This window comes from Triticum urartu, chromosome 6, assembly GCF_003073215.2.
Source record: "Triticum urartu cultivar G1812 chromosome 6, Tu2.1, whole genome shotgun sequence".
Classification (NCBI taxonomy): domain Eukaryota; kingdom Viridiplantae; phylum Streptophyta; class Magnoliopsida; order Poales; family Poaceae; genus Triticum; species Triticum urartu.
Window position 1 is genome coordinate 187,917,244 of NC_053027.1, and position 20,587 is coordinate 187,937,830.

Consider the following 20,587-nt stretch of genomic DNA (forward strand, 5'->3'; position numbering starts at 1 on the left):
CACACAAACCGAATTGTCTAAGATTCTTTCCATATTAGATGCTCCTTGCAACGTGAACAGCTCAACATAAAAGTCCCTCGCCATCACATGCATGCCCTCATCATCCGAACATCTGGATCCATCCGACCGATGCAAACATTTTATCATCTGCCCGCAGCTAGTCTACTCTGGACTGCTGTCTTTGCATTATTTCTTCACGTAGATAGAGCTCATGCAGCTGATTGCTCACTTCACGTAACCTTGGTATGCGCCCTGGTGTTGGTTCATTTTTTTTAATCTCTTGCATGCTGGCTTTGAGTTGTTTAATTTGTACTAGTAAATGCGCACGTGCAACGCACGTTAATATTTTGGAATATATTATTTGCATGCGAATATTAGGTATGTTATTATTTATGTGTTAATCTATGATTAATGCAATATTTTGTATGATATTAATTACACGTTAAACATGTTTAACGCTCGCCATTGGAGTAGTCTAAGTCGTTGGATTAACTTAGTTCGATGGCCGAGATTAATTGGATCTGCCCCTTTGGGTCTTTTTATATTGGTATCTCTACTCTTAATGTCTCAGTTGGTAGTATCCGTTTCGGGTTTATTCTCGTCCCACCATTTTCGTTCGGTTTTTTCTCGTAGATTTTTTTTCGTCGTTTTTTTTGTCTGGTTTTCTTTCCTATCTCAGGCCGCACGTAAGAAAACGAGGCTCATCAGATCTCGATTTGCTGCATCTCTCAAACGACACCCCAGCCCCGAAAGGAGCCGCCGCCGCCGCCGGGGAACGAGAGGAGCCGCCGCTTCCAGGTCACCGCTGCCCTCGCACTCGCATCCATACCTTCGCCGCCGCCCTCGCGCTCGCGGATCCCTGGAATGCCGCCGATCCGAGACGAGCCGCCGCCGCCGAGGAACGAGACGAGGCGCCGCCTTCATTGCGGACCTGGGCTAGGGTTCCATACGCCGCCGCCGGTGTCACGCCCCCTCACCACTCCTCCGCGGGCGCCACCCAACCACCGCCGCCCTCTCCACGCACCCGCACCCACTCACCCAACTCTCTCTCCGCCGCCCCATCTAGATCTCGGCCGGTTGATTCCGACGGCGCGCATCACACTCCTCCTGTGCTCGCCTCGCGCCGCTGCGTCCACCCATCCGGCTGGATTCGCCGCTCCCCGGTGGCAAGGGCTTCAGTCGCCTCCAACTCCGGGTTTCTGGCGGTTCATCTCCGATGTCTACCCAGCCCCCACGCGCAGCTCTGTCTCCTGGATGAATTTGTCCTGCTCGAGGACGACCGGTTCTTCCTCAACCTCCAAGGACGCCCGCCATCGTCGAGCTTCCCTCCGTGCGATGCCATGGAGATGAAACTCCCCTCGACCAGGGTAGGTACCAATCCCTCCTCCCCTACCCTTGTCTTCTTCTTCATCTCCAACATCTGATGTCTGCTTGTATTGTGTCAAGGAATTCAAGGGCATGTGGGAGAGAGAGGAGGTCCATGGAGAAGATGCTCTGCTCCAACCCTCCCTGCCTCCTACTACAAGATGTCTTTTTTGTGTGTGATTGTATTGCAGCAGCCATGTGCGTATCGAAAAAAGGGTCCAGTTTGCAGCAGTCACATGATGTGGACATGTTTTTTCATCACAATTGGATTTTTGGATTTACTAGGCTAATTGGTGGTGGTTGCTGTTGTTGTTGTTTTAGCAGCAGCAGCAGCAGGCCGAGTGACGGTGGTGGCTGTGTGCAGGCCATGGAGGCGATGATGAGCACGAGGGGAAGGCTGCTGCTTCAACCCCGTTAAGGTCTGCTGCTTCGAATTGTCCCAGATCGGTCGATTCCTTCTTGCTTTCCCGTTAAGGATTTCTTCTTGATGTTTATATCATTGGATTGCCTGTATATTTTGTAACCCGTGGAGTTAGTATGACCTGCCTGGCAACCTGTATTTTACTGGAGAAAATGTTGAACAGTAGGCTTGTTATTTTGAATGCTTACGGCAAAGGGATGGGCTTGCACCTTTTATGTTCTAGACTAGGCATGCTAATGAAAACATTCCCGTACATGTAGGTCATGTGCATATAAACTCCAGTCCGCCTCGTTCGTAATGCTTTGCCTGATTCTGTTATGGATTACCCTTTCTGTTTATAAGTTGATGTACTTTATTGAATTGGTTTCTTAGTAACCAACCATGCCGGAGTCTGTTGTTGTGTGGAGAAAGTTTGATTGAAATTTAACCATGCATAGAGTTCACTCTTATCGCCCTTTCATTCAGTACATTCTGATCATTGCAATTTGGAATGATAACCAGGTTCCGTAAGAAGCACAATAAAGTTGGTATGAAGGCTATGAGAGGGTGGGCAATACAGATATTGACAGGGCTGGAATATCTTCGGAGTCAGGAACCATCCATTATTCATAGGGATTTAAAGTGTGACAACATATTCATAAACGGTCATGATGGACAAGTGAAGATTGGCGACTTTGGTCTGGCGACATTTTTGCATCAACGGAAAACGAGAAGTATCGAAGGTGTGTGGAATTGTGTTTTTCTAACAGCTACAGATGTGTGAAATGTATACATATATTCTGTTTACAGTAGATTTACTCTTAATGATACGACACACTCACAGCGTACTTTGTCTTAGAAATAACATTTTTAGGAAGGTTTGTACTAACAAGAGTTGTGTCATCAAAATGCAGGCACATTAGAGTTTATGGCACCAGAACTCTTCACTGGGAATTACAACGAGTTGGTGGATATATATTCATTTGGGATGTGCATGCTTGAAATGGTGACATGTGAATAACCATACAGTGAATGCGAAGGCAAGCCATGGATATACAAGAAAATTTGTGAAGTAAGTGCTTTGGGGTCCACAAAGTACCCATCCTTTTTGAAAGATTATCTATCAAACAACAACTGATTTTCTTCCAATGCTTTTTTATATAGGGTATAAAACCAGCTGTGCTATCCAAGGTTGAAGATGCAGAAGTAAGAGGTTTCATAGAAATCTGTTTGGCTCCGGCAGCTGAAAGACTTTGTGCAAATGAGCTCTTGAAGAACTGTTTCCTCCAGAAAGACAAGCCTATCCCAGCGCCTCCTATTTCAGTCTCCCTGGTCTCGAGTGTGACTAAAGATGGGCGGCAGTCTGCCAGTTTCATGCTATGGAAGGGTGAATTCTCACTAAAAGGCGACATGCATGTCACCGACCATGTTAATTTATCGCTAAGATTTCCTGATCCCAGTGGTAAGTAGAGCACCCAAGAAACCTCTTTTCGATGAACTTGATACTTCATCCTACACCGACACGTCAAATTGTTTCAGGTTGTTTTAAGAATGCCGAGTTCCCGTTCGATGTGGACCAAGATACCAGCCTTTCTGTGGCTCTGGAAATGGTCGACACTTTTGGACGGTGGCGGCGGCGGCAGAGGCTATGGCTCGATAGCGAGACGAGTCTGCTGAGAATAGCCAGCGACGGGTTCTTTTCTTTCGCTTGCTCTGTTTTAAAAAAAGAAGAAGACAAGGGTTCTTTTTTTATACAGAGAATTTACCACAGTATTGGAAATACTAGCAAATGGTGAAATGAACTGAAGTATCCAAAACTGAAGTAATTTTGCCAGTAGGTATGAGATACCATGGTTTCATCAAAACACAATATTTTGAAGTATTCACAATACATAGAACCTGTTTGGTTGTTGTCGCACACCACTGTGAATTTTGTTGTCTAGCCATTGTGTTAGCAGTGCAAACAAGCACAGCTAGCTGGCCGTTCGAATATTTTTTCTGTTGCATTCGACTTATCTGCCATGCACATGCAGCTAGCTAGCATATAGCTTACCGTTAGCAGGGTAAACACGCCTAGCTGGCTTCTTTACAATTTCTGGTGCGTTATTCCCGGCAGCTAGCTAGGTGGCCCTTACCTTACCATACGCGTGCATAAGAACAGGAGAATACAAAAACTGAACAGGCAAGGTACGTACCAACCATCCACCACAAGGTACGTATGTACCCAGCCTAGCTAGCTCGTTTCTTTCCCTTGCTCTGTTTTGAAAAAAGAGGTCCAGGGTTCTTTTTTTTATGCAGAGAAATTACTACAGTTTCGAGAATACTCTAGTTTTAATAACACAATATTTAGTGCTAACCAAACAGGTCAGAGTAAATAAAACTATGATATTTGGAAAAACTGTAGTATTCTTAAAATACTTAGAAAATACTTTGCTATCAAACAGGGCCAACCAAACAGGTCACTGTAAATAAAACCATGGTAAGTAAAAAAAACTGCAGTATTCTAAGAATACTTAAAAAATACTTTGCTATCAAACAGGGCCTCAAAGTAATTAAGGCTATGTTTGGTAGCAAATTATTAGAAAAATCGAAGTATTGAAAACCACAGTATTTTTGTTAGTGGGTACAAGATACCACAGTTTTAATATACCAAAGTATATTGAAGTATTGAGATTACTGTGACCTGTTTGGTTGTTGCCGCAAAACACAGTATTGTTGTCTAGCCTAGCCGTTGCGTTCAAACACGCTACCTAGCCGTTAGCAGTGCAAGCGGCTGACCGGTTGAATACTATTTCTGTTGAGCTTTTGTAGCTAGCTAGCTGGATATCCCTAACCATCAGCCTGCATAACAACCGAACGGGTATCTTGTGTATACAAAAAAGACCGCCCAAGGCACGGCCTCACCTGTGACTCATCTGGTGGTGAAGCTACACACAGACGGAGAGGCTTGGCCTTCATTGCGTCACCATTGAGGCGCAGCCGAGCTACACGTGGAGGTGGCGACCCACCACGTGGCGTAGTTGGCCAGTCATCCGTCACTGTCAAGGGGCACGAAGAGCTGCGCCAGGACTGGAATCGCGCGGCCACGCTCGGCACATTCACTTGATATTTGGATCGTCTCTATCCTCTGTAAGTCATCCTAGTTGCTCCATCAATGTGGGGGGATTTTTTGAAGCGTAAACACTGAAAAGATGATGAGTTGGCCATCATCGAAGCCGTATACATTCTGATCACCAAATTTAGCAGCATCTGCATACTCTTTCATCATAGAAACGAGCAGGTCAAGTTGAGCAGTGGTCCATGATGCTCGTGTTTTTTTGTCTGCAAATGGAAAACAAAATGCATCAATTTAAGTGTTCGAATCAAAACAAACATCAGGAAAATTGATAAGGATACAACATGAAACCAAAAAATCTCTGACTTATTCCACAAATCAACTTCTGAGAGAACAAATAATAGTGCCATCACCAAACAATTCCCAGTGCTTACAGTTTGAAATTTATGCATAAATAAGGCAAGAGAAACCCGCAGCTGAGTTTCTTATTTGCATTAAAAGCCAACTTTGGGAGGAGTTTGAATTCAAGGCTCTAGGCCTGCATCTCCAGTAGTATCTAGTATGTCATTTGTTCATGCATATACAAGTTCATGACTGGACTTATCCAAAGCAATTGTTTAAAAATGGGACTGATCCAGAGCAAATATTCAGCTAACCAGCAACTAGCAAAACCATATTCTATACAAGGTCGGACAGTGAACCTATCTGATTCTAAAGACATGTATACAAGTCCTGGATAAGACTGCTAGCAGACTAGACGAACAGCTCGAGCAGTCTTCAATTAACAAGCATTGGGATCCAGCTAGCAGACTATACGAACAGCTCGAGCGGAGTTGAATTAATAAGCATAGAGATCCAGCTAGCAGTCTAGACGAACAGTTCGAGCGGAGCTGCACGACATCCATAGTTAGGAAAGGCACAGCCGTGCAGACTGCAGAGGAAGGGGCCGAGGGAGATATCTCCAAAGGCGACGGCGGCGGCGTGGGAGCGATGGCTCTGTTTTAGATCGAGCGAAGAAGATCGATAAGGACGTCCCATCCCTTCTTTCCAGCTGCTCTGTTTTAAAAAAAGAGGTCTTGGGCTCTTTTTTTTATGCAGAGAAAAAACTACAGTTTAGCAAATACTGCAGTTTGAAAACCACAATTATCAGAGGCAACCAAACAACTCATTGCAAATAAAACTATGGTAATCTTAAAAACTGCAGTATTCTTAAAATACTTAGAAAATACTTTGTTATCAAACAGGGCCTAAAACCATGGTAATCCTAAAAACTGTAGTATTTCCAAAATACTTAGAAAATACAGAGCTATCAAACAGGGCCTGAATCATCAATTGGAGGTGGTAGTATGAAATTTAAAAAATCGACGGTGTAGGAGATATCTAACTCCATGGCAATGTTCGATGGATGTTCTGCGAATTGCTCGCAAGCCATGAAAAATTACAGTTTAACACAGCATATATATTGTCTTACACACTCATGATCTGGTGATAGTTTTAATTGCCTTGATCTGGCAGGACGCCGCCGCCGCCGTCGCCTCGGATCACCAGGACGCCGCCATCGCCTCGGATCCCCACACGCCGCCAGCATGGCCGTGACAACTGATGAGCACGCTCCGCCCCCATTCCTGCCACAGGTCTTCACAATCGAGGCTGCCTCCTCATTCCTTTCTCTAATCTTTCATTCAACCACTTGAAGTAAACAAACCATTTCTTCTCTTTTGTATGTAGATGAAGAAAAGTAGGCTCAATCAGGCCATGACCAGAGTTGAAGAAGGCTCAGGCAGATGGTGATACTCTCAAACCAGGTATGAGCATGTTCCCTTTTCACCCCTACAGCTCTTGCATGCCTTCAAAGCATCTGATCTTGGTCGTTGCAACCCTCCTTGTCCTTGATGCGGACAAAATTGATAGGGTTGTCCTGATTCCTTGTGTCTTATTTTTCATGTTCTACTTTGCCTTCATGTGTGCTTCAAGCAGATGGACTTTGAGATCCCGTTCAGAATTTTGGCTAAAATGTGGTTATATTATTAAAACTTCAATCAATTGTAAGACTGAGAAATATGTAGTTGGTCAAGCAGCCTCAGCTTATAGTTGAGAGCGCCCAGGGCTGATTGACAACTATGTAGGTCAGTTTAACCTCGGTTATGGATGCTCGCGCATAAACTTTGCCCTGGGAAGACACCATAGCATGTACAAGGATTAGGCTTGTTCTTTTCTGTACTGAAGACAGTATTCATGGTAGCATGCATTTTCACTCTTTTTTTTGTAGGAGACCCCAACCCGGTAACCACGATCTCCATATGGACGTGGGAACAAGAATGAGAAGTGCAGAGACATGGAAAAGTGGAGTGCGGCCGTAAAAAATGCTCATCAAATTGCTGGCTCCATGTTGCCTGTCCACTGTCATCATACTTGTCTGCATCAAAATGTCTCCGTTGGTGCTGAATATGAAACAGTTTCCACTGTCCCACCAGCAGCACCGAACACGAGCCCAGCAGCGACATGATGGAGACCAGCAGTACTTCTTGATCCGGTATCTGAACCATTGGTCGTCGGTGTTTCCGCGGAAGGCGTGTAGAGGGAGATGGTTCTGCCGATAACCGGCACACTGAGGTAGGTGTAGGTCTGGACGCTGGTACTGTTGGAGGCGCGCCGGTCAAGCTCAGCCATCACTCAGCCGGGCAGCACTTTGAGCTGTCATAGAAATATCATGATCATCTTTTAGCGAATACAAAGGTGTTTATAACTTCATAAGCAAAGACATGTAGTGCTGCTTGTATATTGAGAGATACTACAGGAATTGACACACTCATAGCTTTTTTTCACATGTAACAGGCTAGGTGGGCGGTCGATTTGCAGCGGGGTGGCGTGAGGGATATCTCATTTGGAAGAGCAGGTGGCGTACAAGGTCGCGTCGAGGTCCAACGACCGGAATATCGGCTCCATAGAGGACGCCATCACAGGTGCGTCGATCTCAATCTTCGTTACCCGTGTGTGTGGCAGGTGTGCTCTCACACTCAAGAATTTTCAGTACGTGATGGGTTCTTTCTAATTCAGATCTTGCTTGCCTTATCGTGACATCTTCTTTGCCATGGTAAGCACATCATGGTTCGTTCGCCCTCATGACTTTTTGTTATGACATTAATGGAGTTCAGAAAGCAGTTTTAGTGAAGATCGAATGGTTTTTAGATTAAGTAGATAATACAAGAGTACTCTTCTGTAGTGTATTGTTGTTCTACTGAGACATATGCAGTGGGTTTGATGGCCGCAGGATATTTAAAGCCAAGGTAAAGACTATACGTTCACAATTCCTATTGTTATAAACAGGAAAAAAAAAGATATAGGCAAATACTACTGTTTTAGATGCCGGTAAAATGGACTAGAATTTCTTGAGCTGTTTAGTCAGCATGCTACCGCTCATCAGTGGCGGAGGACCAAATTTTTTTGAGGTAGGTCAGCCGAGACTACAGCACGTGAGACTTCCTCGCTGCTAGCCTCTAGCGCCAGGGCGTGCGTCTTCACCGTCCACCTTGGCCTCTGGCACCAGCGCTCCTGCTGCCTGCTGCTAGCCGCTAGCCTGCTGGGGTTCGCGCGTGGCATGCGCCAGGGCTGGTGGTTTGTGTTCTGCTGTTCCTGTTCGTACCTTTGTGATGACTGGTTCGGTACGTCATGTGTGTGACGTGTGTGCAGCCATCAGGCAAGGGCATGACCCAAATAAGGAGCCTTCTCACAAGTCACGACCCAACATCAAAGAGAACTCTTCCTTTCATTGACTTATTGCACCTGTCATCCGTCGATCGAGCGTGTTTGCCGGAAATAAAGGTTGGGCGGACACCCTGCCTCGCCCTACCGAGAGCTCCGCCGGTGCTACCACTAATATCCTTGTACTGTAGTATCTTCAGTATTTCTCCCACTTTTTCTTCTACATTTGTAAATGTAGTTACAATCAAGGTTTCAGATCGCGGATTAAGGCATTTAGCGGCTGGCTCTGTGCCAACGCTACAGCCGCTATCGCCGGCTATAGCGGCCGCTAACCCATTTCGCGGCTACAGTATTTGCACATGTATATCACACATCCATACTAATACATGTGCATGTTTTTCTCAGAAAACAGGGTATTTTCAGTAGAAAAAAAGGATTCTCAAAATAAATTCGAACATAACAAGTATAGTAGAGATCTGCAGCAGTTCAACAGATAAATAGAAATACAAATTCAAGAGTTGCATCAAGCATAACATCAACAGTTCGGCGCTTACGTTCAGTAACAACAGCAGCATGTCCATAGTCCATTATATGCATCACAAAGTTTTCAGAATTCATTTGTCAAAAGCACACAGGAAAGGATAGAATCATGAGCGCCAAAAGGAACTTAATAGAGAAACCCACAAGCTCACATGACAGAACCAGAACTCATGTCGGTGTCCTCGTTGTCGTCGTCACTTTCTGAAGCAGAGGAAGCAGAGAGCAGATCTTCTTGAGGAGTAACAGGGATCATCTTCTTCTTCTTCCAATCAACAAACAAATCTGAATCCCTCCCAGAGCCTACAATCTGAATCAACAAACAAGTCTGAATATTCTACCAATGAACTATGGAATCGGAGGACTCATGTACCTCCTGGCGATGTGGTTGCCCCGGCTGCTGGAACCGTGTGAGAGTGAGACTAAGATGTCATCGTGGTCGCAGAGGCGGCGGCGTGCAGAGGCCCCTCGTCGTCGGTCGCCTTTCCACCTCCCCCGCATTCGAATCTGGCTTCCAAGGAAGCATCAGTCGGCGCTGGTGGGAAGAACGGCGCAGCCGCCGCAAACTTTTTGATGGGAGTGAGAGAAGGGAATGGGGGGACACGAGCTAGGTTTTCTGGAGGAGGTGCTATATACCATCGTGAAATTTGGGCCATTTCTGGTCTGTTAGGGCCTTGTGTTTCAGTCTTTCGGCCCATAACCGCAAATTTGCAGCGACAGCAAAGTCAAATAGCGTCGTTTCGCGCGCGATCATGCGGTTAGCAGCAGATCGCGTTTTTTAAGGGATCGCCTCGCGGGAAGGCTTCCAGCACGCGATAGCGCCGTGATCGCGCTGTTTTCGCTCGTGATCTGAAACTTTGGTTACAATTGAGAAAGCGAGAAATATTTGTTTTGTGAAAAAAAGACATATCTTTGTTATCTGGATGCCCGTGCGTTTACAGGTGCGTGTGTGTTTAGCAATGGCGAGCTATATCCCAAGTGCATGTGTTTAGATAGAGAATTTAAGTACTACTCCTTATTTTGGCAAAGTGTCCTTTCCAATATGGTTTTGAATTCAGAATTGTTACATAGGAGCACCGGTGATTTCATTAATCTACAAAAATATAGATTGTTCCTTCGAACTACCTGTTTCTACTCTATTAGATGTTCGTAAGCGATATTATGCTATTAAGATGCCATTTTTTAAATTGCCTTTTGGCCTTGGGATCACAACTATTTTTGTTTTGCTTCATTTTTAAGTAAAATTGAGCAGGTTGTGTTTCCTGTTTTGCACACATTTTTGCTAGGGCAATGTAAGTCCATTAACCTTCAATTCTTCTATACTTTATATGATTATGCAATCTACCACTTACATGTAAAGAGTGTCATATCTTAGTTTACTGCAATTTATGCCCCTACAGAAGAAACGGTTTCAGGGCAAGGCAACAAAAGTTATTACAGCATAGAGCTTCTATCAAATAAATTTCCTGGCAAAGAAATGAGCACTTGCTTCCTGAAACATGTGTCAGACCCTGATGGCACGTTTCTTGACAGCAGCGCCATGGAAGTCTTGCTGGGGCTTGGCAGCCTTGCATGTGTATACCTTAAACATGTTCCAAGACTGCTCAACGACAAGTTGAATTTTGACCCTCCATGAATGGTCTCTACAAGGGGCTACATGGGCCATGGGCTGAAGTATATCATGAGATTTACCCAATCCACCTTACATTCAACTATGCGCAATAGCGATGCCATGTTTTTAAATAATCTATATATATGCTTCTACATTGAAATCAAATTTCATCATAATTTTGCTATTTGATAATAGTATAACACTGGTAGACGTATGGGTTGTCCCTCTAAAATTTAAGCTTCGTCTCCATGCTTGCTTTTGTCTATTGGGACCCTGATTTTCTTAGAAAGGTGGTCTTGTGATTACTGGGTTAACAGCTGCTGTCGGAATATTCAGAAAATTCAGTTTTGTTAGAGTCGTAGCTGTAGTTGTTTGAACTCAGTTTCGTCAGCTTTTTTTCTTCAGTTAAACTTTAGCAGAAACAAACCAAGTTGTGACGATGTCCTAGATTGTTAGGATAGATCGTCGCAATGATTGGATCATGGGATGGCACGGCACAACGGTCACGGCGACGATGCAGAGAGGTGTGCAAGGAGTTCTAGGATGGCGGCACTCACAACTCGGATATGTCATGCTTTTCTGTTTTTCAGTTAGCATTGTAATCGCTGAATAAATAGAGGAGGGAGAAGAAAAGTTGTAGACTGAACAATAAAAAAAATCTGAAACTTCGTGGAATTGATTATAAGAAAATGTTTTACAAACTTTCAAAGTTTGGTCACCAAATAACATCGAATGATCTCCATATGAAATGAAATACAAACTCTTGCTCTGCACCCACGTTTCAGATTTTATATTTGAGCACAATCTTTGATTTTTTTTTTGTACAGAGCTCTTCAGATGTCATTTGGCCACATAATTTTGCAAGCACCTAAAACATTTGCTCATAATTCTGCAAGCGCCATGTCATTATTCTGCAAAGTTTCAGATTTTTTTGATTTTTTTTTCTTGATTGTGTGTGTACCTGGGGTGCAATGTCCATGGGTGTAGAACAGCCACAATCTTTTCTCATAGTATTACCAGTATATCTTCTGGTTTATTTCATTATCATGCATGGAGCTGCTTGGATACCAGTGAATTTGTAGGGGAAGAAAAGGAGGATCCATGAGCTGCATATCTGATTAAATTCAGTCAGAAGATGGAGACTTGAAGGAAGGATTAGCGGAGAATGGGAAGGTGAATAAAACAGGGAAACCAATCAAATACATGTAGGTATGACCTGTTGCTTTTTGTAATCTCTTGTGGATGTCAATATTTTTCTACAGTTACATATATAAATTAAGGGGAAACTTTGATTAGGTACACCATAGAATAGTGTCACTTCTTGGTTTATTTATTACTCTCTTTTAATATCAACCAACATGCTTGTCAACTTTATAATTTGTTATTTGCTTACCTCACTGCAATATTCTCCTGAGAGATTTGTACGTGTACTCGGACAGAAACACTCCCCTACCTGAGGTCTTGGTTTACGTACTGCTGTTGATTTCTTGTGTCACTCCTGATACTCAGCTTGCTTCCATTTGCCAAGAAGATAAACTTGATAAAATGCAACAATTTAGTTACTTCCAGATTTTGTATTTTGTGAGAAGCAAGTACCTGGCACATGTGAACAAAAGGATCTTATCTCAGGTAATAGGCTAGGAAGTTTTATTTAAGATATCATCCGTGTCAACGAAAAATAGTACTACACGTGTGAATAAACGGCACCTATATATGAGATACAAAGTACTCCAATAAAATTGGAGGGTTGGGGGAGTGTTGGTCTGGAGCCTCGCCCCCATGCGGTATGCTCTGTCCAAGTATGTGCTCCTGTTCGCCGCATCTACATACTTGATGAAGCGTGTTTGCTAATTGCGAAGTATGTGCAAGTCAGCAGTGAACAGTTTGTATTGTTGTTTTCTATGTTCTAGAAAAGTAAGTTTCAGCAGTTTCCACGACATTTCATGTCTGTTCCATGTAGTAGTATATGCGGGAATTATATTGATGATTTCATTTTACCTTCATATCTGCTTAATTTTCTTACCAAACACAAAAGTTTTATGTCTTGATGTGTTCATAGAAGCGAAGATATAACTCATGATGGAAGCCTAATACGCTGATAATGTTTTTACGGTTCAATGTTCCTATGAGGGGAGTAGGTGGGGACGGCAATGAGTGTCTTAACATATCAAGCAGTTGCCGCCTATGAGGGGAGTGAGTGGAGATTGCCAGATCTGTGCGGCGGAGGGGCGATGGAAGCTCGAATGGAAGATTTCTCGCCAGCATCGGAGCAATTTATTGGCCGGATCGACCATAAAGTTCCTACATGGACGTGAAGGCACGTCATTATTAAGAAGTTCAATCTTTGGAAATTCTGCATGTGACACTGTAAAAATAGAAAGAAGCTAGAAAATTGTCTCAGGCCGATTTCGTATGTAGCTGTGAGCATTGCTAATTTCTGTCAACATGAACGAGATCTGGACTATTTATATAGCTACCATGTGCTCAACAAATTGTCTGATAATGTAACACTCCTGAATAGATTGATGTATGATAAGCACATGTGTTAATTTTGGAGCAGATGATAGATTGTCAGTTGTGCTGAATTGATATTTAATGACTATTCATATCAAAGTTTTAAATAGCCCGCTATAGGCCAGCTATAGCGTGTCTATAACGGTTTGATCAGCGAGAGACAATGGCATAACCTGCCAAACTTGCAAAATAGCTGGGTATAGCGGTCTATAGCGTCACAATAGCTGATAAGCGAGGGACAATGGATTAACCCGCTAAACTTGCAAAATAGCTGGGTATAGCGGTCTATAGCAGTCACAATAGCTGATATGGAGGGCCCCCGCTATTTAGAACATTGATTCATATCAGTTCATATCAATGTATGACTCCTACATGACATTTCTCTTTGTACTAGTAATAATGTACGTGTAATGCACGTTTATATTAGATAGGATATTAGTTGCATGTTATATTAGGTAAGATATATCTGTTGCATGTTGGTATTTGGTAAGATATCAAATACTTTTTTCGCGGGAATGATAGGATATTAATTACATGACAGATTTCATGGGATATCATTGAGTCAAAACGTGTCTATAACCAATAGCAATGGCGGGTAATTAGAGTGTTAAACGTATCTGGTGCTTAACATTGAAGCGATTTGAACTGCTAAATAACATGATTTGACGGTCGAGATGGTTTGAATCTGCCCCTTTGGGTCTTTTTATATTGGTATAGATATACATTTTTGTTAACATATTTATCTTTTTCATATTTTTTGTTAGCCCATGACAACCCACGGGCAGTCTACTAGTAGATATAGATACGCAGAGAACTAAAAACCTCCTTGCCCCACAGCTGCATGCAGCCCGACACCTGACGCAACTTTTGCATTAACTCCTGCATGCAGCCAGCCTTGTGGCCGTCCGCCTCCCACGCCTCTTGCACCATTGCTTCATATGCGTCATGCCTCGTTCACATCTCCTCATACCGAAACCTGCGTTGGATGTTTGGCCTTCTATCCGCCTCTTCCCAAACACTGATGACTAGAGCCAGATGGTCCGACTCCTCCGTCATGACGTGTTGAACTGTCGAGCCAGATGGACCTTCTCTTCTAATTGAAATCCGTTGTGCATGCCCATCACGTATTACCATAAACATGTTGCAGATGAGCATTTAGAGAAAATGGGTTCAACCGTGATAAAAAAAAGAAGTTCGGTCCAATCAAATCAACCAGTCCCGTCCTCGGCTGGCAAAATGCCTGCAGCGACCCAGCAAAAGAGTTCCTCTACACGTTCCCGCAAAGAAAAAAAAAATCGTCAACAGGTTCCATGGCCTCAGACCCAAAACGGTATTCGCTAGTACAAGTATGGCAAAGGCATGTTGACGTGGATGTTACGGAGGAAGATGGTAGAGTTTGGAGGCTCACAGGAATCTATGGAGAGTCTGAATCGGAGCGTAAGGCGGAGACATGGAGGCTGTTGAAGATCCTCGGCCAGCAACACCAGCACGGACGCCCTTGGCTTTGTGTGGGTGACTTCAACGAGATCCTCACATGTGATGAGAAGGTTGGTGGTGTTGGACGGAGCCAAAAATGCATGGATAACTTTAGAGAGGCTCTCGAGGCGTGTGAGCTAAGTGATCTGGGGTACGAGGGGGATAGATTTACTTGGAGGAACCACAGTAAGAGGGCGGACACTTATATCTGTGAAAGGCTGACAGGGTGACAGCAAATGCAACGTGGTGCGATTGGTTTCCGGAATTCACAGTTCTTAATGGCTCACCACGACACTCCGACCACCGACCGGTAATAGTTTCTACAAAGGGTGCTAGCAGGAAGAAGGTGGGAGGAGATTGCGGCTTTCGTTTTGAAGCGTGGTGGCTCCAGGAAGAAGGGTGTAGTGAGGAGGTGCAGGGGGCGTGGGAAGAAGGTTGTATGTTGGGTCAGGGGGATGTGGCCTCAGTCATGAAAAACGTGGCGGGGAGGATGAGAAGATGGGGTAAGGAGGTGGCGGGAGAGCTAGAAGGAAGACTGAGTGAGACTAGGAGAGCATTGGAGAGGTGTATGAGGGCGCCAGTCTCGAAAGGAAAAGTGAGGGAGGAAGGGAGGCTGCGAGGTTTGCTCGAGGATCTGGAAGGCAAAAAGAACACCAAAGCGAGACAACACTCACATGTTACATGGCTGAAGGATGGTAACAAGAGCACCAAGTATTTCATGGCAGTAGCTTCTGCGAAACGGAAGGCGAATAGAATCAAGAAGTTAAAGAAGGATGATGGGGTGGAAGTGAAGGAGGGGGAGGAACTAAATAACTGTCGGCGAACGTAGCATAAATTCAAAATTTTCCTACGTGTCACCAAGATCTATCTATGGAGTCATCTAGCAACGAGGGAGGAGTGCATCTACATATCCTTGTAGATCGCGCGCGGAAGCGTTCAAGAGAACGGGGTTGATGGAGTCGTACTCGTCGTGATCCAAATCACCGATGATCCTAGCGCCGAACGGACGACACCTCCGCGTTCAACACACGTACAGAGCAGCGACGTCTCCTCCTTCTTGATCCAGCAAGGGGGGAGGAGAGGTTGATGGAGATCCAACAGCACGACGGCGTGGTGGTGGAAGTAGCGGGATTCCAACAGGGCTTCGCCAAGCGCTGTGGGAGGAGGAAGATGTGTCATGGAAGGGAGAGGAAGGCGCCAGGCCTTAGGTATAGTTGCCCTCCCTTCCCCCCACTATATATAGGGCCAAGGGAGAGGGGGAGGGCGCAGCCTTGCCCCTTCCTCCAAGGAAGGGTGCGGCCAAGGGGGGGGGGAGGAGTCCATCCTCCCCAAGGCACCTCGGAGGTGCCTTCCCCCTTTAGGACTCTCCCTTTCCCTCTTCTCTTGGCGCATGGGCCTCTTGGGGCTGGTGCCCTTGGCCCATATAGGCCAAGGCGCACCCCCTACAACCCATGTGGCCCCCGGGGCAGGTGGCCCCACCCGGTGGACCCCCGGGACCCTTTCGGTGGTCCCGGTACAATACCGATGACCCCGAAACTTGTCCCGATGGCCGAAATAGCACTTCCTATATATAATTCTTTACCTCCGGACCATTCCGGAACTCCTCGTGACGTCCGGGATCTCATCCGGGACGCCGAACAACTTTCGGGTTACCGCATACTAATATCTCTATAACCCTAGCGTCACCGAACCTTAAGTGTGTAAACCCTACGGGTTCGGGAGACATGCAGACATGACCGAGATGACTCTCCGGTCAATAACCAATAGTGGGATATGGATACCCATGTTGGCTCCCACATGTTGCACGATGATCTCATCGGATGAACCATGATGTCAAGGACTTAATCAATCCCGTATACAATTCCCTTTGTCTAGCGGTACGATACTTGCCCGAGATTCGATCGTCGGTATCCCGATATCTTGTTCAATCTCGTTACCGGCAAGTCTCTTTTACTCGTTCCGTAACACATCATCCCGTGATCAACACCTTGATCACATTGTGCACATTATGATGATGTCCTACCGAGTGGGCCCAGAGATACCTCTCTGTCACACGGAGTGACAAATCCCAGTCTCGATTCGTGCCAACCCAACAGACACTTTTGGAGATACCCGTAGTGCACCTTTATAGTCACCCAGTTACATTGTGACGTTTGGTACACCCAAAGCACTCCTACGGTATCCGGGAGTTGCACAATCTCATGGTCTAAGGAAATGATACTTGACATTAGAAAAGCTTTAGCATACGAACTACACGATCTTGTGCTATGCTTAGGATTGGGTCTTGTCCATCACATCATTCTCCTAATGATGTGATCCCGTTATCAACGACATCCAATGTCCATGGTCAGGAAACCGTAACCATCTATTGATCAACGAGCTAGTCAACTAGAGGCTTACTAGGGACATGGTGTTGTCTATGTATCCACACATGTATCTGAGTTTCCTATCAATACAATTATAGCATGGATAATAAACGATTATCATGAACAAGGAAATATAATAATAACTAATTTATTATTGCCTCTAGGGCATATTTCCAACAGTCTCCCACTTGCACTAGAGTCAATAATCTAGTTCACCATCGCTATGTGATTAACACTCAAGGTCACATCCCCATGTGACTAACACCCAAAGAGTTTACTAGAGTCAATAATCTAGTTCACATTACCATGTGATTAACACTCGATGAGTTCTGGGTTTGATCATGTTATGCTTGTGAGAGATGTTATAGTCAACGGGTCTGAATCTTTCAGATCCGTATGTACTTCGCAAATTTCTATGTCATCTTGTAGATGCAACTACTATGCTACATTTGGAGCTATTCCAAATAACTGTTCTACTATGCGAATCTACTACTACTCAGAATAATCTGGATTAGTGTCAAAGTTTGCATCGGCGTAACCCTTTACGATGAACTCTTTTACCACCTCCATAATCGAGAAAATTCCTTAGTCCACTAGTTACTAAGGATAACTTTGACCGCTGTCCTGTGATCCATTCTTGGATCACTCTTGTACCCCTTGACTGACTCATGGCAAGGCACACTTCAGGTGCGGTACACAGCATAGCATACTGTAGAGCCTATGTCTTAAGCATAGGGGACGACCTTCGTCCTTTCTCTCTATTCTGCCGTGGTCGAGCTTTAAGTCTTAACTTCATACCTTACAACTCAGGCAAGAACTCCTTCTTTGACTGATCCATCTTGAACACCTTCAAGATCATGTCAAGGTATGTGCTCATTTGAAAGTACCATTAAGCGTTTTGATCTATCCTTATAGATCTTGATGCTCAATGTTCAAGTAGCTTAATCCAGGCTTTCCATTGAAAAACACTTTCCAAATAACCCTATATGCTTTCCAGAAATTCTACGTCATTTCTGATCAACAATATGTCAACAACATATATTCATCAGAAATTCTATAGTGCTCCCACTCACTTCTTTGGAAATACAAGTTTCTCATAAACTTTGTATACACCCAAAATCTTTGATCATCTCATCAAAGCATACATTCCAACTCCGAGATGCTTACTCCAGTCCTTAGAAGGATTGCTGGAGCTTTGCATACTTATTAGCATCTTTCAGGATTGACAAAACCTTCCGGTTGTATCACATACAACCTTTCCTCAAGAAAATCGTCGAGGAAACAATGTTTTGACATCCTATCTGCAAGATTTCATAAATAATGCAGTAATCTAATATAATTCCAACAGACTCTTAGCATCGCTACGAGTGAGAAAGTCTCACGTAGTCAACTCCTTGAACTTGTCGGGAAACTCTTAACGACAAGTCGAGCTTTCTTAATGGTGACTTACCATCATTGTCCGTCTTCCTTTTAAAATCCATCTGTACTCAACAGCCTTACGACCATCGAGCTGTTCTGCCAAAGTCTACACTTTGTTTTCATACATGGATCCTCTCTCGGATTTTATGGCCTCGAGCCATTTATCGGAATCCGGGCCCACCATCGCTTCTCCATAGCTCGTAGGTTCATTGTTGTCTAGCAACATGACTTCCAAGACAGGATTACGTACCACTCTGAAGTAGTACGCATCCTTGTCATCCCACGAGGTTTGGTAGTGACTTGATCTGAAGTTTCATGATCACTATCATAAGCTTCCACTTCAATTGGTGTAGGTGCCACAGGAACAACTTCCTGTGCCCTGCCACACACTAGTTGAAGAGACGGTTTAATAACCTCATCAAGTCTCCACCATCCTCCCACTCAATTCTTTCGAGAGAAACTTTTCCTCGAGAAAGGACCCGATTCTAGAAACAATCCCTTATTGCTTTCGGATCTGAGACAGGAGGTATACCCAACTGTTTTGGGTGTCCTATGAAGATGCATTTATCCGCTTTGGGTTCGAGCTTATCAGCCTGAAACTTTTTCACATAAGCGTCGCAGCCCCAAACTTTTAAGAAATGACAGCTTAGGTTTCTCTAAACCATAGTTCATCGGAATTACGTGGTGCCCTATTTAAAGTGAATGTGGTTGTCTCTAATGCCTAACCCATAAACTATCGTGGTAATTCGATAAGAGACATCATGGTATGCATCATATCCAATAGGGTGCAGTTATGATGTTCGGACACACCATCACACTATGGTGTTCCAGGCTGTATTAGTTGTGAAACAATTTCCACAATGTCTTAATTCTGTGCCAAACTCGTAATTCAGATATTCATCTCTATGATCATATCATAGATATTTTATCCTCTTGTCACGACGATCTTTCAACTTCACCCTGAAATTACTTGAACCTTTCAATAATTCAGACTCGTGATTCATCAAGTAAATATACTCAACATCTACTCAAATCATCTGTGAAGTAAGAACATAACGATATCCACTACACGCCTCAGCACTCATTGGACTGCACACATCAAAATGTATTACTTCCAACAAGTTGCTTTCTATTTCCATTTTACTGAAAACGAGGCTTTCAGTCATCTTGCCCATGTGGTATGATTTGCATGTCTCAAGTGATTCAAAACCAAGTGAGTCCAAACGATCCATATGCATGGAGTTTCTTCATGCATATACACCAATAGACATGGTTCGCATGTCTCAAACTTTTCAAAAATGAGTGAGTCCAAAGATCCATCAACATGGAGCTTCTTCATGCGTTTTATACCGATATGACTTATGTGGCAGTGCCACAAGTAGGTGGTACTATCATTACTATCCTATATCTTTGGCATGAACATGTGTATCACTACGATCGAGATTCAATAAACCATTCATTTTAGGTGCAAGACCATTGAAGGTATTATTCAAACAAACAGAGTAACTATTATTCTCTTTAAATGAATAACCGTATTGCGATAGACATAATCCAATCATGTCTATGCTCAATGAAAACACCAATCTCGATGGTAGAGGGAGCGTGCGATGCTTGATCATATCAACATTGGAAACACTTCCAACACATATCGTCAGCTCACCTTTAGCTAGTCTCCGTTTATTCCGTAGCTTTTATTTCGAGTTACTAACACTTAGCAACCGAACATGTATCTAATACCCTGGTGCTACTAGGAGTACTAGTAAAGTACACATCAACACAATGTATATCCAATATACTTCTATCGACCTTGCCAGCCTTCTTATCTACCAAGTATCTAGGGTAATTCTACTCCAGTGGCTGTTCCCTTTATTACAGAAGCACTTAGTCTCGGGTTTGGGTTCAACCTTGGGTTTCTTCACTAGAGCAGCAGCTGATTTGCCGTTTCATGAAGCATCCCTTTTTGCCCTTGCCCTTCTTGAAACTAGTGGTTTCACCAACCATCAACAATTGATGCTCCTTCTTGATTTCTACTTTTGTGGTGTCAAACATCGCGAATATCTCAAGGATCATCATATATGTCCTTGTAGTTCATCACGAAGCTCTAGCAGCTTGGTGGTAATGACTTCGGAGAACCATCACTA

At 44.0% G+C, this 20,587-nt stretch overlaps 1 protein-coding gene and 1 pseudogene across 1 annotated transcript; both read left to right on the plus strand.

Moving 5' to 3' along the window:
• The first annotated feature begins 211 nt into the window (after positions 1–211).
• LOC125516686 lies at positions 212–2,300 on the plus strand. The gene is made up of 4 exons (XM_048682034.1): positions 212–234; positions 680–1,367; positions 1,447–1,563; positions 1,690–2,300. Exons 1-3 carry the CDS (start codon positions 212–214, stop codon positions 1,543–1,545), a joined length of 810 nt encoding a protein of 269 aa, XP_048537991.1. The 3' UTR covers positions 1,546–1,563; positions 1,690–2,300.
• LOC125512277 lies at positions 1,714–13,230 on the plus strand (annotated as a pseudogene).
• The last annotated feature ends 7,357 nt before the right edge of the window (positions 13,231–20,587 follow it).